The sequence below is a fragment of the Oryza glaberrima genome, chromosome 7 (genome assembly GCF_000147395.1).
Source record: "Oryza glaberrima chromosome 7, OglaRS2, whole genome shotgun sequence".
Taxonomy (NCBI): Eukaryota; Viridiplantae; Streptophyta; class Magnoliopsida; order Poales; family Poaceae; genus Oryza; species Oryza glaberrima.
Window position 1 is genome coordinate 1,141,575 of NC_068332.1, and position 21,378 is coordinate 1,162,952.

Genomic DNA, 21,378 nt, shown 5'->3' on the forward strand with positions numbered 1-21,378 from the left:
TATTCAGTTTCACCAATAAGATACGGAGACTTGCTTCACATTTGGAATTACACAAAAAAGATTTTTCATCGGAAAGAGGTCTCCGAAGACTTTTGGGAAAACGTCAACGTTTGCTGGCTTATTTGGCAAGAAAAATAGAGTACGTTATAAGAAATTAATCAGTCAGTTGGATATTAGGGAGCGGTAATTTCATCGTTCGAATTTTTTTTCTTATTTTATTAGTAGTCTTATAATAGTCTTAGATTTTGCATTTTGATGAGCCTCGTTTTGAGGAATTCATGTAATAATCCATTTTCATGGAATAATGAATTAAGGAAGAAAGGATATGAGTCTACCGCTTACAAGAAAAGATCTCATGATAGTCAATATGGGCCCTCAGCACCCATCAATGCATGGTGTTCTTCGACTGATCGTTACTCTCGATGGTGAAGATGTTATTGATTGTGAACCCATATTAGGCTATTTACACAGAGGAATGGAAAAAATCGGCAAATAGGAAAGCTACTTAGGCAGGAGATAGGGGAATTCCTTAAGAAAGAAAAAAGAATAAGAACACAGATACATAACATAAAAAAAAGAATAAATAAGACGAAATTCGACCTCCCCCTACATATTTAATTTCTTCTCCTATACAAAAATTAGCAAGACCTACTCCATTGGTAATTCCATCAATGACACCCTTGTCGAAAAACTGCGTTAGTTCGGTTAATCCTCTTATACCCAAGGTAAAGGTCCTAGTATAGAAAATATCTATATAACCGCGATTATATGACCAACTATATATCTTTTTTTTAGTTGATGGAAAAAATACTTTTTCAGACCCCTTTTACAAAGGAATTTATTAAATCCAAATTCTGAAAAAAAGAGTAAGCAGATCCATAAAACATATATGCTATGAATAGACCAAAAATAGCTAGACTTACAGAAGAAATTGCATTAGTGATAAATTCATATGAATTTATGGAAGAATTAGAACTTTCTTGGAAAAAGTTGATTGAGGGAGTTAGCCACTTTGATAATATGGGTAATTCCCCTATTTCATTATCAAAATGGATTCCTATAGATCCAATAAACAAAGTACAAAGCAATAATATAAGAAGAGGAAATAGCATAGTATTTCCCGGTTCATGAGGATAGACAAAAGTGTTTTTAGTCCCCAATGAAGTACTAAAGGACCCTATCCTATTTCCTGTATTAACATGAATTTTGGATAGATTTTGTGAAAAAAAAAGAAACTCCACTCTTCGCTATTGATAAAACGAAATCTCTATTGACTCCTTTAGATATCCTTTTTCCCCATAACGATATTGAATACAACGAATCCTCTTTCGTACTACTGTAATTTTAAAAATGAACACGCAAATACCCATCAAAAGTAAGTAAATATATCCGAAACATATAAAACGCAGTTAATCCTGCAGTAAAAGAAGCTATTATTCCAAAAAAGGGTGAATATAACCAACTATTACTAAGGATTTCATCTTTGGACCAGAAGCAAGCAAGAGGTGGAATACCACAAAGAGAAAGGGTACCCCATAAAAAACAAGTTCTTGTAATTGGAATGTATTTTCTTAAACCACCCATAAGAACCATATTCTGACTTTTATCTGGTGAATATCCAACAAGAGGTTCCATTGAATGAATAACAGATCCGGATCCCAAGAATAATAAAGCTTTCGAATAAGCATGAGTGATCAAATGGAATAAAGCAGCTTGATAAGAACCTATACCTAGAGCTAACATCATATAACCCAATTGAGACATTGTAGAATAGGCTAAGCTTCTTTTAATATCTCTCTGAGCAAGAGCTAAAGTGGCTCCTAAGAAAAGTGTTAGTGTACCTATTAAAGAAATGAAACTCATTATCAAAGGTAGGGATATGAAAAGAGGAAGAAGTCGAGCTATAAGAAAAATCCCCGCAGCAACTATGGTTGCTGCGTGTATAAGAGCTGAAATGGGGGTGGGTCCTTCCATAGCATTGGGTAACCATACGTGAAGAGGGAATTGTGCCGATTTCGCAACTGCACCAAGGAATAATAAAAAAGCACACAAAATAGTAAGCAAGGAGTTAATCTCATTATTAGGAATCCAATTATTAGCTATTTTAAACAAATCCCGAAACTCTAAACTACCTGTTATCCAAAAAAAACCTAGAATTCCTAATAACAGACCAAAATCCCCTACACGATTAGTTACAAAAGCTTTTTGACAAGCACTCGCTGCAATTGGCCGTGTAAACCAAAATACTATCAATAAATAGGAACACATTCCCACAAGCTCCCAAAAAAAATAAATTTGTATCAAATTGGAACTAGTAACCAATCCCAACATGGAAGTACTGAAAAAACTTATATAAACAAAAAATCTCAAATATCCCTCATCGTGAGACATATAATCATCACTATAAATAAGAACCGGGATTCCTACAGTAGTAATTAGTATTAACATAATAGAAGTAAGCGGGTCGATTAAGTATCCAAATTCTAAGGAAAAATCATTATTGATGGTCCAAGACCATAGATATTGATAGATAGAACTTCCATTTATTTGTTGAATAGACAGGTGAAATAAGAATACCATAGCTATACAGATGAACTTATGTTGGTAAATAGTGATAAGATGATGTTCATTGTCTGGAAGTCTAATGTACAGCCGTGCTCATCAGATGTGTCATATTTTATTTGAATTTACATCTGTGTCCATGATTGGAGGCGCATGGTTTTCCCCCCTGGAAATTCTTAGTTTGACAGTGGTATCCTCTGGGTGGTTTAAAATTCAGGTTATATGTATTTATGATGATTTTGAGATGTAACAAAAAAAAACATGCTATATTTCTTCTACTTCATCGTGTACTGAGACACAGAAACAAAGGAAACACACAAAAAGCAGCAAGTAGGAGAAAAAGCTAATTGGTGGGTGGACATGCCAAGCCAACAGATGACTCCGAAAGGGAACAATTCTAATCCGTCAAACAGACAGGTTTTCCATTACAGCTGTTCAAAAGAATTCCAAAATTTTTGTACTTAGTCCAGTTGCTAAGCTTGACCTTGTCTTCTGACTGATTTTTTTTTTGACTCAAAATGGTAGAGAGACTCTACCTTATATCAGTATTCTGACTGATTAGTCTTTCTTTTTATTTTTTTTAGAGAAGGATATTTTTTATCTGGCCTCTACATCCAACCAGATATATGCAACCTTTTAAAATTAGAAACTTAGCCTATCAAATAGGGAACTTAGCTTTCAAATAACCTAATCTGAAATTCGCTCCTATAAAGATTTGAACTCAGGACCTTATGATGCTACTCAGGTCATTGCAATCACTAGGCTACATACCCTTTCACAACTAACCGATTAATCTGTCATAGAGAGTAATCAATCAGTTTATCAACGGAATGTAATATTTTTTACTTTTCTTTTGCTCAGTTGATTCAGTTTATATTTGACGGATCCTTCCAAAGACAAAAACTTGCCATTTTTTTCTTAAACTACTACAGCATTTTTATTTTTATTTTTTGAGAACTGGCAAGCAATTTGTTGGCCTGAAACATAGATATTACTCAAAAGTTGGTTTAGTTACAGACTATTTGGAGAAATACATTGCAGTAACTGTCCAATTGACATTGTGAAGATACTGAACCTCCCTCTAACCCTCTTCACCAGTCACAATTGCAGTTTGTTTAGAGCACTATTTTCAACCAGCTTGGTGAGGTGAGTACATTTTGCTTTTTCGCAGGCTGGCGTATGCCAGCCAAAGTTTATTAAGATTTTTCGGCAAGAGAGTTACAAGCTACAGAGATTACATTTTTTTTTTTTGAATCAAGCTACAGAGATTACATTCTACACCAAACTCCTCCAAAACAGGCTACAGCAGCTACGGGGAGACTGCCCGCGTCTACAGATGAGTAAATTTTGTACTTGCATTGCTCTTATAGTCAAATGTATGGATAACAAAAGACAGTTACTTGTAAATGCCACCTGCCATTTTATACACTGTGGTACGCGCACTAATGAAGTGTATAGTATACTTAGCTCTACATTCCAGATATATACGATATGTTGATCACTTGCAGCTTTGTTGCTGCCTCTCTCATGTTCATTCGTTCACTGGGATTCTGGCGTGTGCAGGAAAGTGCCACTCCAAGCATGTCCAACAGCAACTGGTATGCTGCCTTCTCTTCGTCCAACATCGCTGGAGCAAGCTCCTTGAGATCTTTTCGGAGGTAAGTATCAATGATATGATCTATCACATCTGGATAGTTCCTCTCGACGAAACTGACGATGCTAAGTCCATTGCAGAACAGAGGATCAGTTGGCCTTTTCCCTGTTAGCAACTCCAATAGTACCACGCCAAAGCTGTATACATCTCCAGAGGTTGAGAGGAATCCTCCTCCAGCATATTCTGAGTTCATGTGAAATGTGCAAGGTAAGGTAAGAGTTCATGTAAATAACCAGTTGGTTGTCACATAAGTGCAAAAGTTACAGCTAGAGAAACATACCTGGGGCAATATACCCTATAGTTCCTTTCAAACCGATCGAACTGATTGAGCTCGAATCTCCAACGGCAGGTGACTTGGATTTGAGGTAGAAATGCGCTATGCCAAAATCTCCCAAATGAGCAGTCATATCATGGTCTAGGAGGACATTACTTGGCTTTAGATCACAGTGTATTATAGGATTCTCACAGTCATGGTGTAAATATTGCAATGCATCTGCTATGTCAACAGCTATGTTTATTCTTTGGGACAGGCTAAGTTGATTTGAAGCATTTGTACCACTTGCGGGGTGCAGCCAAGTATCCAAGTTGCCATTGGGCATGAACTTATACACTAGAGCCTTGAAATCATTGCCTACATTATCAATTGTTGAGCATGAAGTTAGAACTGGAAGTAGATTCCGGTGCCGAATGCTCCTCAAAGCTTTGCATTCTGTCATGAAACTTCTATCTGCACCTTGCATATCAAGATGAAAAACTTTCACAGCGACAACCATGTTTTCTTGGGTTAGCGTTCCTTTGTACACTGAACCGTAGCTTCCTCTCCCAATCAGATTACTTTCTGCGAAGTTCTCTGTAGCTTGAGCTAGATCTTTAAAAGAAACTATAGCAAACTGATCACTAGAAGGCAGCAATGGTAACTGCTTTCTGAACATCTTCTTTCTGAAAATTGCAAGGTAGGCCAGAAATATGAGACATAAAATGCCTAATGTAGGGACCAATACCTTGACCAAAAAATGTCGTCGTCCAGTTTTACTTTTATAAACAGTGGGGCATGAAGGCATATGTAACTCCAGTACTCCTCCACAAAGCTGTCGGTTGCCTTCAAGTGAGATGGCCGTAGCATTTCTGAATACCCCATCTGTTGGCACTTGACCTTCAAGATGATTATCTGATAAATCCAACTGGGTGAGAAACTGTAGTTTGCTTAGAGCAATTGGGATAGATCCTGTCAAATTGTTATGTGAAAGATTGAACAAAGTTAGGATGCTAAGGTTTCCCAAAGATGTGGGAATGCTTCCTGAGAGGAAGTTTTGCCCCATGTTGATGGTTCCTAATTGCTGACATGTGCCCAAAGTAGGAGGAATTTCCCCAGTAAGGTTATTTGATGAAAGATCAAGATAGCTAAGCTGTTGAAGGCTACTTAAAGAAGGGATCAGGCCTTGCAAATTATTGTGGGATAATCCACATTGGACAATTGTGGGTACTGTGAAGACCTCTTTAGGTATGTTGCCTTCAAGATTGTTATAACTGAGGTCTAACTTTGAGAGCTGTCGAAGTTTTCCTAGGCTGGATGGTATGAAACCATGGAATTGATTGTTTGAAAGAAACAATTCTGACATCTGGGAGGTGTTGCCAATGGCAGCTGGAATGTTCCCAGTGAAGTTGTTGCTGTCTAGGTATAAAGCCTGTAAATTTACCATGCTTCCAATCCACCCTTCAATCGGACCAGTAAAACTGTTGAAATCCAATCCAAACTTAGTTAACCTATGAAGATTTCCTATGCTCGAGGGCACTAACCCTGAAAGCATGTTGTTACTCAACACAAGGTTGTCCATGCTAGAGGAGAGGTTGCCAACAGAATTCGGCAGGACACCTTGCAGTAGATTTTGGTGCAGTGAGAGCATCTTAAGACGCGTGCAGTTGCTCAATGCATCTAGGAATTCCCACCCCCAACTGTCTCTTGCTTCAAGATTGTTCATGTCAAGACCAAGCTTTTCGATCTTCCGGAGTTTACCAAGAGAAGGAGGGATTCGGCCAGTAAACCCTTGGTTATATGATAGGTCTAGCCACTGCAGCTCAGTTGCATTGCCCAATGAATCAGGGATATGACCTCCCAACATGTTGCCACCCAAGTAAAGTTGCTGAAGGTTAGGAATGAAGTTGCCAAGGTCAGATGTCAATGGACCATGCAGCATATTAAGTGGTAGTGCAATTTCGTGGATGTGTGACAGATTGAAGAGCACCTCCGGGATCCTGCCTGACAGCCGATTTCCACCTAGCAACAAGTAGGACATGTTGGACAGCTTCCCAAGCTCCTCAGGAATGGATCCCTCGAGCATGTTGCCTTGAAGAATGACAGTATTGAGCGAAGTGATGTTCCCTATTTCTGGTGGGATGATCCCAGTGAGGTTGTTGGAGTGAAGCCGCATATTTCGCAGGTTGGGGAGGAGGGCTATGTTGGGAGTGATATCACCAACTAGATGGTTCCTTGAAACGTCCAACGTCCTTAATCTGGTGCAGTTTATGAGTGCCTCCGGAATAATACCCTGCAACAAGTTGCCACTCAGGTCAAGAAACACCAGCTTCCGCAGGTTGCCAAGCTGAGGTGGCACTCGGCCGGAGAGCAAGTTGTCGGGGAGGCTCAGAGAAGTGAGGTACGACATGTTTCCAAGGGAATGGGAGATCTGCCCGGTCAATGTTTGCCCAACGAGGTCCAGTGCCACGACGCGGTGCGCCCGCTGGTCGCATGTGACGCCCTTCCACCGGCACAAGTGTGTGTTGGTGTTCCACGAGCTCATGGCTCCGAAAGGATCGTTCGTGATCGCTCGCTTGAAATCTAGGAGCGAGGCCAAGTCTGTGCCATTGACGTCCCCATCTTGCGTTGATGCGCCGCCCTTGATGCCTCCAGCTCCATATGACAGTAATAACAACACCATGGTGCACGGTATAAACATACCCAGTTCCATGTGCTGCTTGCTTGCAGTTGTACCCTTATGAGAGATCTTTGCTAGCTGAAAGAACTAAAGGAGGATGCCATCAGTATGTGGGACAAACATGTACATTCCAGGAGAGAAAAAAGTGAGTGAAAGATAGCATATTTTGGGACAAATTGGCATGAAGCTGGACTACATACGGTGCAATGACAGTTGAAGTCGATTGCTATTTCACTGCAAAACGAGCTGCTTGTTATCTGTCTATTATGAAAAAAAAGAAGAAGAAGAAAGAAAGGCGAACTATCATCCCAGAAAGGCAGGCAATCGAGCTATCATCTTGGAAAGACGAAGAGGAAGTGTAAGTAAAAATAGCACTTAATTCTACCCAACTGTTTATAAATTGTTCGCACGATAGTCATGCTAGCATCCAATAAGTAAAGATTGACATAAGACCAACGAATTGTATGGCATGAAACACGAAGAGAGCAAAGGCAGGGGGGGGGGGGGGGGGGGGGCACCTTGTTACGTCGGTGTTACTGATCAGGCGAAAAGTGTTGCTAAGAAAAATTGAAGGTTCGAAGTGTCCCGAGAAGGGCTTAAATGGGAGAAATTTACGGCATATCTCCATCCATATCGTTTTCACCTGCCATGAATTTTCCACATTTTGCCAATCCAGTCCTGCACGTATAGGAAAATTGCAGCCAGTTTCATGATTCAAAGCCTGAAAAACTGATGAATCGGCATCACATCTCCATCCAGATCGTTTTCATCTGCCACGGCCTTTTTGACATTTTCCCAGTGACGCGTTGCCCAGGCGACAACGAGTGGCCTTGCATCGGATACCATTCGTGTAGACTCTTATGCACAGCGTGGTGGAGAAGACGAACGAGCAATGACCTCGCATGATGTCACCATCCCTTGTACTCCTACAAGGAACGGGTGCTCCATGGGGAAAAAAAAAGCAGTGGTCCACAGCACCTGGATCTGCAAGGTGGAGCAATGCCGACCGCCTGAAGTTGAGGGCCGCCTCGCCATGGATCTGACTGAGGTCGAGCTGCCACAGTCCGTGGACCATGGTTGCCGCCGGCGGCCTGGAGGGACGAGCACACTGCACACCATCCGATGGATCGGAGGCAGCTTGGGAGGAGTAACCAGCTAGGGGAGGAGGAGATGGGAAGTGCGGCCGTCGGCCGGAAGCGAGGAAGAGAGTCGGCAATGGTGGGGGGAATTGGGCATTGGGGACGGATACTACGGCCGGTAATGGGTTTCCCTCTTCCTCTGTCCCTGTCATCTAGGCATCAATAGATAACCTTTTCGTCTATATGAATCTATCTATTATATATCATCCATAAAAAAAAAAGTAGCCAACACGTTTGTTCTCAAGGTCTAAAAATTCTCACATTAATCGAAGAAAAAATAAGCAGAGTTCATATAAAAATACAATTTAGAAATAGCTGAAATTCGTAATTAAAAAATAAGGAATATTAGAAGAGGAGACTAGAGTCCATATAGAAATACAATTCAGACATAGTTGAAATTCGGAATTAAAAAATAAGAAATATTAGAAGAGGTGACTAGAGTCCATATAGAAATACAATTAGAAAATAAATGAAATTTGGAATTAAAAATAAGGAATATAAGAAGTAGAGCATATAGAAATACAATTAGGAAATAATAGAAATTCGGAATTAAAAAATAAGGAATATTAGAAGTCATATAGGAATTTAAAACTAACTAAAATTTGGAATAAACATAATAAAATTAAAAGTAGAGTTTAGAGTCCGTATAAAAATACAATTTACAAATAACTAAAATTCGAAATTAATAAAAATATGGGAAGAAGAGTTTAAAGTCAATATAGGAATACAATTTAGAAGTAACTAAAATTCGAAATTAAAAATTAAAGAATATTGAAATATGAGTTTAGAGTCCACATAGAAATACAATTAGAAATAATAAAAATTCAGAAATAAAAATAAATAATATTGGAAGAAGAGGAGTCTATATAGAAATACAATTTACAGAAAATTCGGAATTTAAAAAAAGAAATATTAAAAGACGAGTCTAAAGTCCATATAGGAATATATAATTTACAAATAACTAAAATTTGATATTAAAAATAATTAATAACTAACACGTATATAAAATATAATATGAATATTACACATTAGTGGTTTTGTAAAGTTATTGCAAAATTTAAAATTATGTTGTCATTTTAATATATTTGAATAATATAATGAGAAAACATATCATATATTATATGAGAGAAAATATAATGATGCTAGCCGCGCAATCTGCGCGGGCCGCCATGCTAGTTTATATTATTCTGTTCCAATTTCTTCCCGAAACTTTCCAAGAAAAATTCTGAATTGGATCCGAAATTTCCAAGAAAAAGTACGAATTACCACCCCCGCGAACTATTACGGTAGTACGATTTATCCCCCTAAACTATAATACCGGACATTTAGCATCCCAAACTCTTAAAACCGGATAAATTACCATCCTAACTCGATTCGAAGCGGTTTTCAGCCTACGTGACGACACAGTCAGCAAAAACAAATAAAAACCGGTGGAGCCCACCTGTCCACTTTTTTTCTCTCCTTCTCTGCCCCCCCTCTCTCTCTCTCTTGGTGAACAGAGGAGGTGGCTGGTGGGCAAGGACGAGGAGCCGTGGCCGGGGCGGGCGGCGAGCGGCGGGTGAGGGTGAAGGCGGCTACGTGTGATGGGCGGCGACGGAGGAGGCTGCGGGCAACGGGCGAGGAGCCAAGGCCGGCGGCGCGTAGGGGCTGAGGCGGCTGCGGGCGACGGGAGAGGAGCCGAGGCCGTCGTCTGTCCTGCTGCTTCCGCCGCATCCCGATGAGCACCCGTCCCCCACGCACGCCCTCCTCATCTCGCGTTGCCGCCTCTTTGTCTCGCGACGACGACGCCCAACAAATCCGGCTCTCTCCCAGAGTTCACCGCTCCCGCCTCCGTTTCCCACGCCCGAACTAGATTATAATTACATATTTTTTAAAAAAGTTAAGATGAATAGTAAAAAAATGTATACAAAAGTTAACGGTGCCATCTATTAAAAAACTTGGTTCAGTTGAAGAGTATTTGGAGAAATACAGACGGTGTGCAGAGCAGATTCTGGTACAGTTGCTACTTATAGACTTTTCACTGTTAAATTGACATTTTTCAGATAGTGAATAGAAATCCGGACTCCATTTATACGAATTGACATCTCCAACTGACATTGAGAAGGAGCTGAAACTCCTTCGGCACACAATTGTTTCGCTCTTCCCCACTCCAAGTCAAGCTGCAGTATATTGAAAGCACTAGTTTCAAGTTTCAACCAGCTTGGTGAGTTGAGTAACATTTTGCCATTTTGGGCACAAGCACAAGATTATTTTTTGCATTGCGGACTTGTTCACTTCGCCGCCAATCTCAACCCTCACAATATTTGATAGTACCAAATTTTTCGTAGGATAACAAACTAAACAAATCTTGACATTGCCACTTCACCAAAATTTAGCATTTTCGAAAGTTTCTCCTAATACAAACACTATCAAATTTTGGCAGGACCACAAACTGAATACATCCAACGTTACCAAACGTCAAAGTGTGCCAAAATTTAGCAAGGCTAATTTTGGCGAAAATCCCTGCATTACATTTAAGGATGCAAGCGGTGCAACCCACGAACCTACTTATATGTTAAATAAAGGGTAATCCGCAGGTTTTCGAGTCATGACTCGGCTTTGCCGCGTCGTAGAGAAGCAAGTAGATCAACCCATAAACCTATTTATATATCAAATTATTAGGTAATCCACAAGTCAACCCGCGAGTTATCCACTCATTTTACCTATAAGCAGGTTCGCGGGTTGGACCGCTTGCATCCCTAACGGTTGCATTGCTCTGATGATTAAATGTGCGGACCGAGTTGAACTAGTGTGGGCCTTACTTGGGCTCGGCCTTGTTTTTCACTGCAACTGGGCCGCACAAGCACAACCCGACCACCACCACCTCACCCACCGCCATGGCCTCCGCCCTCCGCCCTCCGCCGCCGGACGATCCGCGAGGTGGCAGGCCGCGCCAGCGGCGCAAGGAGGTGAGGTCCGGCAATGGCGTTGCCTTGCGCGATCCACTGCCACTACTGTCTCCACGGGGCGCCACATATGCGAGCGCGTCCCGGCGATGGAGGAGGCCTCGGTTTCCCCTCGGCGGCCGTGGCGCACCAGCTCAAGGTAAGGCTCGGTCTCCCTGCATATCATCATGTTTGTTGTGCGAGATCTATTCAACCGGTCAAGAGGAGTAGCCGGAAGTGATTGCATTGATGATGATGATGATTTTTCCAAACAAAAAAAATGTTGCAGTGACGAGGATTCAATCAGCATTCAGAAGCATCCATCCTTGTTGGTTTGGTTGCCTTCAATCTTATCTTAATAACAAAATTTGCGTTTGATCAGTGAAAGAGAGCATAAATCAACTGGAGAATCGTCCTCTGTTTTTTTTTCTTTTGTTCCCTCTGTCTTCGTGCTGAACTTCTCTGGAACTTCTGTTTTTTTTTTAAGCAAAACTTCTCTGGAACTTCTTTTTTTTTTTTTGAAGTAAAACTTCTCTGGAACTTCTGTAATCGTTGCGTTTTCAGTAAAAAAAAAACTGGAGAATCATATAGTTTTTTTTTTGGTTGATAAAGAGAGGTCAAGCCCCTCCCGCTTTCATTAATGAAAACGATACGATTACAAGGTTCACAGCAAAAGTTCAGGTTGCTACCCCCTAACAAACCCCTGTCAAACGCATCTCTGCTTACAAGTTCAAACACCAGGCAGACTGGCAAAACGATCACCAAACATGGCACCACGCCTTCCCATGGCTAAGAAGAAACCAAAAAGACGCATTACATAAAAGACATCAGATTCTCCTAATGCTTCCAATTAGGAGAATCACATAGTATAATAGTTCCAATTAGGAGAATCACATAGTAGTAATACAGGTGTTCTTCTCAAACCATACGTCAAGGGTTACCTAATGTCAAGGTGCTCTCATAATCTTAATAAGATTTGGTTGGCCTCTTCTTATGGCCAACCCTGCTAAAAAAGGGTTACCTAATTCCAATACAACCAACTTTGATTTACTCAATTTTTCTCCACTAAAGACATGGCATTCATGCGCAGGCTCAGCATTCATTCAGTCTAGTTATCGTCTGCTGGATACTCTCCGGTGCACCTCTCAGAAGGTTCGGTTTACCGTTTTCATATACTTCAACGCATTATTAGTTTTCAGGAATTCACTTATCTATTTTTTGTTTCATTTGAGCATCCTGATCGATCTATTGATGTATCTTGCTCTGCGCAGATCAGGGAGAGATTATTGAAGATGGAAGAGATGGTCGGTTCTGCTATCGTTCACGAGACAGTTAACAAGATCGTATCTGGGTTGATTGATAGGTGTGAGCGAAAATCAAGTGCACAGGATAACCTGGAGAGGCTGGAGATGGCACAAATCAAGTTGGACTTCGCACTGGAGACATCCAATAAGTGGCATATCACTAGTGGCCCATTGCTACGTTGGCAGAAGAACCTGAAGCGTGCTACTGAAGAGTGCGATGACACAATACGCATCTGCAGGCAGCGTGTCCAGGAAGAACAAGAGGCCGAACAAGTAGCAAGGAATTCCTTCTTTCCTAGGCGAATTGCGCATGCCACCAAGTCACTGATATCATCCATCTTCCATGGCAATATAGACGAGCCGAGTAGATCAGTTGTTCGAAGATTTGAGTGTTTTGCAGATGGAGCTAATGACTTTCTGAGATCTGTGGAGTTTGGAGGCACACCACGTCATTACTTGTTCTTCGACCCTCTTATTGGGCATCTTCTTGCAGGTGAAACTCTAGAGTACATGGTGCAGGGAAACAAGCAGCTTTTGTTTTGGATACAACCCAATAACATAGCGGAGAGGGGAGTACAAGCTATGTTGTTATTTGTTTACAATGATGGCACTGCATCTGAGGGTAACTTTATTTTGGGTATGCTGCTACAACTTTCGGAGAGTACAAACATAGTTGGCACTATAATTAACGGCTTGCAGTTGTTTACCCCTCATTTCAAGTCTAAAACTGAAAATGTTAGAAAGCAACTTACTCTGCTACCTACACAAGACTTCTCCTGGGTGCCACAGGCTCATTCAAACCATTGGTACAACATTCATAGTATAGCTATTGAATGGTTTCGCCCAAACCCACTGTGTTGCAAGCATCATGGTGCGAAGGTATGTGGCAGTGGAAACATGGACAAGATAGGATTACAAAACGTTTCTCTAGAACCAATTATTGAAGTGAGTTTGATGTACGCAGTGAAGTGAGTTTGATGTGCGAAGTTTCACTGCGTGGGTTCGGAGAATGCGGAACGATTGTCGAGGGCAAACCTTCTATCAAAGAAGTTCCGCACCTGAAAGTTAACATTATCTATATGCCGCATGGCTCTTCAGGAGACCTATTCCCAACAGTCAAGAGTTCTGTGGTAGAGGTGATTAATGGTAATGAGCAACATTGCTTGCACACAAACATTGCCTTACAGCAAATGGAACAGATCATGCTGCCAAAGGCTGTAGATTGTTTTCATCAGAATGCAAAAGCCAGAGTGTACCAGATGCTTTGGAAGTCTAAACATGGTGGTGCATATCTTGAGGTTGTGAAGGCAACCATGAACATGACGAGCACACGGAGAACCATTCGAGGAGCCAAAAAAGCAAAGCTGCTGCGTCGAATGGATCAGAGAACGCAGAGGCGCACAGTTATGACCTGTGACTTCATCTGTGACTTCCTTAACCTCTGGGCTGCTCATGCGCCTGTCCAGCTGCAGGGCTCTATCCTTGATTGGATTCAGAAAGAAAAGGAAACAGAGTTAGCATCTCCACTATTGCGTCTGAAATTTTAGATCATTTACAGAGACTGGTCGAGGAGACACGGAGAATTAAGAAGAATGGAAATGTAATATTATAGGGTGAAAAGTGAATTGTAGGAAGTTAAATTTAGAAGTCCTTAGGAGTGTGTTGATATGTAATGTGTGCTCCTTCCAGCTGATCACTTATGTTGGTGAATGGTGATAATATGATGTTCATACTCTATCAATCTAGGCTTTGATCGTTTGTGCTGGCTGCAGCAGCGCAGCTGCAGCCAGCAAGTTGGGCGTCCTGTTACGGCTGCAAAAAAAGAACGTGCATTAGAGCTGGCTGCAGGAGCTGCCAGCACAAACGATCAGCGCTAGATCTGCCTGTTCCCCCGCCGTCGTTTGTCTCAGGAGCTTTGCATCACCAAACATAGCGAGCTTAGCCGCAGCCATTGAGAAGGATAAAAATAAAAAACGATGGGGCCTACTTATCAATATCAAGGATAAAAATTGAGAAGATATGAAAAAGAGACAAATCATTAGCTTATAATTAAATGAATATTGATTATTTTAAAATTTAAAAATGAATTGATATGATTTTTTAAAATAACTTTTATATAAATTTTTTTTTTAAAAAATATTTAACCGTTTAGGAAGCTTGCGCACGGATAATCTTGTTCCATTGAACTCTGCCAGTGTGGTTTCTCTTGGGCCGCGATGGTCACAACCTAGCTTTGAATTGGGCCACGCAACCACATCGTCTCCACGGCTCCACGCCGGCGCCGCCGCGTAAGCAGGCGACAAGCACTCCCCGGCTGACATGGCGTCTCCGCCGCCGGGCGAGGTTGCTGCCACCGGAAGATCCCCAACGAGGCCGCGCGTGGACCGGCGACGTACGCGAGGAGGTCCGGCCACGGCGTTGCTTTCCTCGACCCGCTGCTGCCACTGCAGGGCGCCATATATACGAGTGCTCGTGCGGTGAGCCGGCGATGCGGAGAGGGAGGAGGCCGCCGCTTCCTCGCCGCGGCCGCGCGGCCGCGCTAGCTCGAGGTATGCTCGATTTCCTCACATCTCGCAACCTGTTTTGTCCAGCTTAGTTACAGTTCTGTTTAGAGGGGGGGCGTTAGAACAATCGCCGATGATGTACATTTTTGTTCAGAACAGCACCATTGCGGAAAAGGAAAAAAAAAAGAAGAGGAAAGATCATGTTTATGGCCAAAAATATTTTGTTATGCAGATTGCAATTGTGTAGTGCAGTCAGTCCCAGATCCCAATCAGTCAAAGTCAGGAGTACTAGACGGGACTGATTGCAGATTCTTTTAGCTTTAGAAAAGGATTGCAGTTACGAGGAGAATTTGCCTTCTGTAGGTAGCCCTGCTGAAGATTGGGCAGTCGATAAGGGCAGATTTTTGAAGTCAACAATATCATCCATCTTTCGTGGCAATATGGACGAGCCAATTAGGTCTGCTGTTCGAAGATTTGAGTTGTTTGCTCATGGAGCTGATGACTATCTGAGATCTGTGGAGTTTGGAGGGACACCACGTCGTTACTTCTTCTTTGAGCCTCTTATTGGGCATCTTCTTGCAGGTTAAACTCTTGAGTACAAATTAGTGCGGGGAAACAAGCAACTTTTGTTTTGGATACAACCCAGTAACATAGCGGAGAGGGGAGTACAAGCTATGTTGTTATTTGTTTACAATGATGGCACTGCATCTGACGGTAACTTTTTTTTTGGTATGCTGCTACAACTTTCGGAGAGTACAAACATAGCTTCTCATGGAGTTACTGCTTAGGGTGTGTTTAGTTCACGCCAAAATTGGAAATTTGATTGAAATTGGAACGATGTGACGGAAAAGTTGGAAGTTTGTGTGTGTAGGAAAGTTTTGATGTGATGGAAAAGTTGGAAGTTTGAAGAAAAAGTTAGGAACTAAACCAGGCCTGAACATGTTAGGAAGCAACTTACTCTGCTACCTACACAAGACTTCTCCTGGGTGCCACAGGCTCATTCAAACCATTGGTACAACATTCACAGTATAGCTATTGAATGGTTTTGCCCAAACCCACTGTGTTGCAAGCATCATGGTGAGAAGGTATGTGGCAGTGGAAACATGGACAAGATAGGATTACAAAACATTTCTCTAGAACCAATTATTGAAGTGAGTTTGATGTGCGAAGTTTCATTGCGTGGGTTCAGAGAATGCGGAACGATTGTCGAGGGCAAACCTTCTATCAAAGAAGTTCCGCACCTGAAAGTTCACATTATCTATACATCGCATGTCTCTTCAGGAGACCTAATCCCAACAGTCGAGAGTTCTGTGAAAGAGGTGATTAATACTAATGAGAAACGTTTGCTTGCACACGAACATTGCCTTACAACAAATGGAAGAGGTCATGCTGCCAAAGGCTGTAGATTTTCTTAAGTAAATTTGGTCCGCCTTTCTTAGGCCAGCCCAGCTAAAAAAGGCTGTAGATTGTTTTCATCAGAATGCAAAAGCCAGAGTGTACCGGATGCTTTGGAAGTCTAAACATGGCGGTGGATATCTTGAGGTTGTGAAGGCAACCATGAGCATGACGAGTACACGGAGAACCATTTGAGGAGCCAAGAAAACAAAGCTGCTGCGTCAAATGGATCAGAGAACACAGAGGCGCACAAATGTGACCTGTGACTTCATCTGTGGCTTCCTTAACCTTTGGGCTGCTCATGCGCCTGTCCAGCTGCAGGGCTCTATCCTTGATTGGATTCAGAAAGAGAAGGAAACAGAGTTAGCATCTCCACTATTGCATTTGAAAATTTAGATCATTTACAGGGACTGGTCAAGGAAACAGGGAGAATTAAGAAGAATGGAAATGTAATATTATAGGGTGAAAAGTGAACTGTAGGAAGTTAAATTTAGAAGTCCTTAGGAGTGTTTTGATCTGAAATGTGTGCTCCATGTCTCCATATGCTGTTGTATGTCCAGCTGATCACTTATGTTGGTGAATGGTGGTAATATGGTGTTTGTACTCTATCAATCTAATGTACATCCTCACTCATTGGGCGTGACATATTTTATTTGCATTTGCATGCATTTACCATGATATAAGGCGATGACAAAATTTTGTTCTTACCCGATTTCCTGCTATTTCATATTCCCATTCACTTTTTTTTTTGTAAAAAAAAAAATTGTAGTTTGCATATCAGTAATTTGCATACAGTGGTATCCTCTGGGCGGTTGAAAATTCAGATTATATGTATTTAGGATGATTCTGAAATGGAACAAGAAAACACATGAATATTTATTCTGACTTCATCGTGTACTGAAACACAGAAACAAAGGGAATGAAACACAAAAAAGTTGCAAGAAGGAGAACAAGTTGATTGGTGGGTCCGTGAATGGGTGAGTGAGGAAGGTGGACATGCCAAGCCAAACAATTCTAATCATCAAGCAGACAGGTATTCCCTTAACAGTTGTTTAAAATAATTTCAGTAATTTTACTTAGCCCAGTTGCAAAGCTTGAGATTGGTTAAGCCCTGTGGACATGTGGTGTTCTTTATTTCTTCTGACTGATTAGTCTGTGATTGAGAGTAATCAGTTTGTCACCAGAATATATCGTTCAATCTTAAACTTTTGGTTAAGTCACAATTACAGTATATTCTAAGCACTAGTTTCAACCAGCTTGGTGAGGTTGGTACATTTTGTACGGTAGATTATTGCATTGCATTCCTCTGTTAATTAAATGTACGGACAAAAGACAGTTACTAGTAAATGCCATCTGCCATTTTATGTAATGTGGTGTTCGCGTTAATGCGCTCCATCCCAGATATATACGACGTTTTGCTCTCATTCAACTTCACTGCTGCTTGTCGCGACCTCGGTTTCCTCCCATCTCGCGATCTGTTCTGTGCAGTTTGGTTACTGTTCTTTTTTTTAGATTGCAGGTAATTTCATTACCCGGTTTTTTGAAAGGAAGCTTGAATCTTACACAACAGAAAAATAAAACTACACAGGAAACATGGTAAAACACTGGGATCGTCAGCTTTCAGTGCCCTTTGCACATCTCCACGAAGGGAGAACAGAGAGTAAACCAGCCAAAAACACCCCCACACACCCATCTTCCCTAATACATCAAAACAAACTGCAGCAAAACTACCCAATCCCCAGGTCATCCTGCTGGGCATCTCCAGGCCGAAGCTGTACCTTTACCATCTTCTCCATCAGCTTCTTAACAACGTCGTCCAGCAGGGTGCAGTCTTTTCTTCTTTGGAGCACCCTCCAGCGCTGCATCAGGGCTATCGATCTGTACACAACCTGCAAAACAGATTTAGGCAATGGGTTACTGTTCTTTTTAGGGGAAAGATAAGTTCAGTGAGAATTGGCAAAAGATCTGTTCAACCACTAAAGAGTCAAGACTAGTATCTGAAACTAGTGACGAGTTGTTACTTTAAACTTTCCTAATTGCAGAGGCGTGGAGGATTTATCTTTGGCTAGCCTTGCAATGAGATTGGACAGTCATAGAGGGCAGTTCTCTTGCGTGACAAATCATACGGAGACTATGTTAATTAGAGTCTAAAAGGTGATGTGTTCTCACTTCTCACCTGGTGCTATGTTAATTAGACCATACATCCAACAGGACCCACTTAACTTCTGAGAAAACACAATTTTGCTTTGCTCACCTTTTTCTCCACGAAGTCAGTCATGGACTTAATTTCTTCTGACCAACTAGGCTGTGATTGAGACCAATCAGTTTGTCACCAGAATCTATCTTTCAATCTTAGACTTTTCTTTTCCACAGTTAATTCATTTTATATTTGATGGATCCTTCCACAGATGAAGATTTGTTATTTTTTCTTTTAATTAATTTGAAACGACTATGGAAAGCAATTTTATTGGCCTGGACATACGTATTACTCCAAAGTTGGTTCAGTTACAGGGAGTATTTGGAGAAATACAGGCGGTATTGAGGGAAGACTTGTCATCCTGCTACCGGATGACAAGTCCCCCTGCCATTGTGAATCAATTGAATCCCCTCTTCACCACACAGATTTATGCTCTTCACAAGTCACAACCGCAGTATGTTTAAAGCATTAGTTTGAAGCAGCTTGGTGAGGTGAGTACATTTTGTTCTAAGTTCTTATACACCTCTGTTTCTCTAGATCTGTCATGAACAGTTCTAACTAGACCTTTCGTTCCACTTTTACAAGCAGGAAGGGGTTTATCAACAAGAACATCCTGATGTCTGAAATAGTTGTTTCCGCGGTAATCGGCGAGGCTGTGAGCAGGGTCTCCACCTTCTTCATCAACAAGCATAAACGGAAATTAAACGAGGAAGATGGCATGGAGAGGCTGGAGATGGCACACATCAGAATGGAGGCAGCCCTGGAGATATCCAGCAGATGGCCTCCGGTCACAGACGCCTCACTCCTGCGTTGGAGGAAGAAGCTGAAGCACGCATCTGATGAGTGCAGCAAGTCATGGAAAGATGCAAGCGTCGTGCCATGGAAGATGATGAGATGTAGCAGGAGGTCAGGCAGTGCGCCTTCCCTAAACGGATCGCCCATGCCACAAGATCATTCTTATCATCTTTCACCGGACAGAAGAAAGTTGATAGCCTGATCACCACTTCAACCATTCAGAAGTTTGAAAGGCTCGCTGATGGTGCCAGCGAGTTCCTGAGATTCATGGAATTCGGTAGCATAGGCAGGAGGATCAACTACATGCTCGTTGATCCTCTTACCGGGCACCTTCTTGCAGGCAAAGCTCTACGGTATGAAAATTCTCAAGGAAATCAGCACTACCTAGCAGCATGGCCAATGAGTTTCGCAGAGCGAGGACTAGAAGCCGGGTTGTTGCTTTGGTACCAGAACCATGAGAGGCCGGAGGAGAACTTCATTTTTGGAATTCTACTACGTTTGGCAGCAAGCACGAACGTGACCGGGATTGTGGCCAGGTGCTTGGAGTTGTTACCACCCAATTTCAAGCCTGTTGCTGAAGCTGCAAAGCAGGAGCTCACTCAGGTGCACCATCGAGCCTTGTACTGCTTCCCGTTTGTTGATTCTACTGATCCAGAGTACTCGAGGAGAACCCACCATTCAGAGACTCACCATGCTCGCCCAAACTCCGCATGCTGCCAAGGACACAATCACCATGGTAGATACCCGGACCCGGTGATCAAATTGGTCGTACGGCGGTATATCTCTGCATGGCAGAAGCCATCATCGTCTTCTTCATCATCATCATCATCTGGTCATGGCGATAGGAGGACACCCCTGCTGCAGCTGACGGCCGTGATCGGGCCGCACACTTGGCTGGAGGAGCTGCCGCCTAGCCCGGAGCGTTGTTGTCGAAGCAATCGACGGGAGGGAAGAGCACGGGAGGGAAGAGCAAGCCGTGCACACGAATGTTCGGTTGTGCGAGGTGGAGGAGCTTCTGCTGCCCAACGCCATCAATCGCCTGTGCCGCCATGAGGCGGCAGACGATGGATCGTCGTCGTCGTCCACGCACGAGGTGCTGTGGCAGTCCGGCCATGGTGTCGCCTACCTCTGCTTGAAGAAGATGGGAAGAGAGATGGCAGGGTGCAGGCGGACTCATTGGCCGTGTCATTGTGGAAGATTGTGGCATCGCCGAGCTCAGCTCTGGTGCGGCGGCGGAAACGGCGCGGTGGCTGGTGGTGGCGGCGCCGGCGGGAAAACAAGAGTATGGAAGAGAAAGCGCCCACTCCGCCGAGCCATCGATCTATGAGAGCTATGTAAAAACCAAACCTGATAGGTATTGATTTGCAAAAAAAACAAACATGATTAGCGATCCAAAATTAGGGACTTCGATTGTAAATTTTGTTATCTATACGAGTGACCTGATTGCGGTAGTGTCATTGACCTGATTGTAAATTTGTGGGTGGGTTGCTACCATCCGTTGCGACTAGCCGAGTAGGGTCATGAATGTAGAGAGTAAATTGTATCGCCGGTATACGAACCTGTAAAATGTTTATTTTGGTGCATGAATTTGTCTGATGCGTGCGGAGAAAGACGAAAAGGAAACTACATGGCTAATCTTATTGATTTAGGGGGTGCGGAGAAAGACGAAAAGTAAACTACATGGCTAATCTTATTGATTTAGGGGCTGATTAGGATACTATGTAAACATATATCAAAGAAGGTTGTAATTAGATATACACCTCTTTAAAAAAAATAGAACAAGATATAGTGATTGTAGAAAAAGATTTAAAAAAACGAGCAATGATATAAGGGCTAGAAATATATGAAATTCATCATGGATAAAGTAAGGATCAAATTATAAATATTGTATGTCTTATGCATACTCACTACACGTATTCACATCACATCCTAATCAACATCCGTTTCGTATAATTAACATTGCTAAGTTAT

The 21,378-nt window shown here is 42.1% G+C and overlaps 1 protein-coding gene and 4 pseudogenes across 4 annotated transcripts; 3 read left to right on the forward strand and 2 right to left on the reverse strand.

The window, feature by feature from the left end:
• Positions 1–430: 430 nt before the first annotated feature.
• Positions 431–2,580, reverse strand: LOC127778381 (NAD(P)H-quinone oxidoreductase subunit 5, chloroplastic-like; annotated as a pseudogene).
• Positions 2,581–3,488: 908 nt separating this feature from the next.
• LOC127779972 (receptor kinase-like protein Xa21) lies at positions 3,489–8,414 on the reverse strand. Of its 4 annotated transcripts, none has more exons than XM_052306906.1 (4): positions 7,668–8,414; positions 7,350–7,383; positions 4,497–7,227; positions 3,489–4,399 (listed from the first exon to the last, which is right to left on the reverse strand). In XM_052306906.1, the coding sequence occupies exons 1-4, from the start codon at positions 7,775–7,777 to the stop codon at positions 4,032–4,034; spliced, it is 3,243 nt and encodes a 1,080-aa protein (XP_052162866.1). In that variant the 5' UTR covers positions 7,778–8,414; the 3' UTR covers positions 3,489–4,031. The 4 variants fall into 4 exon arrangements, with proteins under 4 accessions (XP_052162866.1, XP_052162865.1, XP_052162868.1 ...); XM_052306905.1 differs by having other exon boundaries at positions 4,497–7,236; XM_052306908.1 differs by lacking the exon at positions 7,350–7,383 and having other exon boundaries at positions 3,490–4,399; positions 7,668–7,792.
• Positions 8,415–11,169: 2,755 nt separating this feature from the next.
• On the forward strand, positions 11,170–14,226 carry LOC127778922 (uncharacterized; annotated as a pseudogene).
• Positions 14,227–14,702: 476 nt separating this feature from the next.
• Positions 14,703–21,148, forward strand: LOC127779651 (uncharacterized; annotated as a pseudogene).
• LOC127779244 (uncharacterized) lies at positions 15,461–17,294 on the forward strand (annotated as a pseudogene).
• Positions 21,149–21,378: the final 230 nt, after the last annotated feature.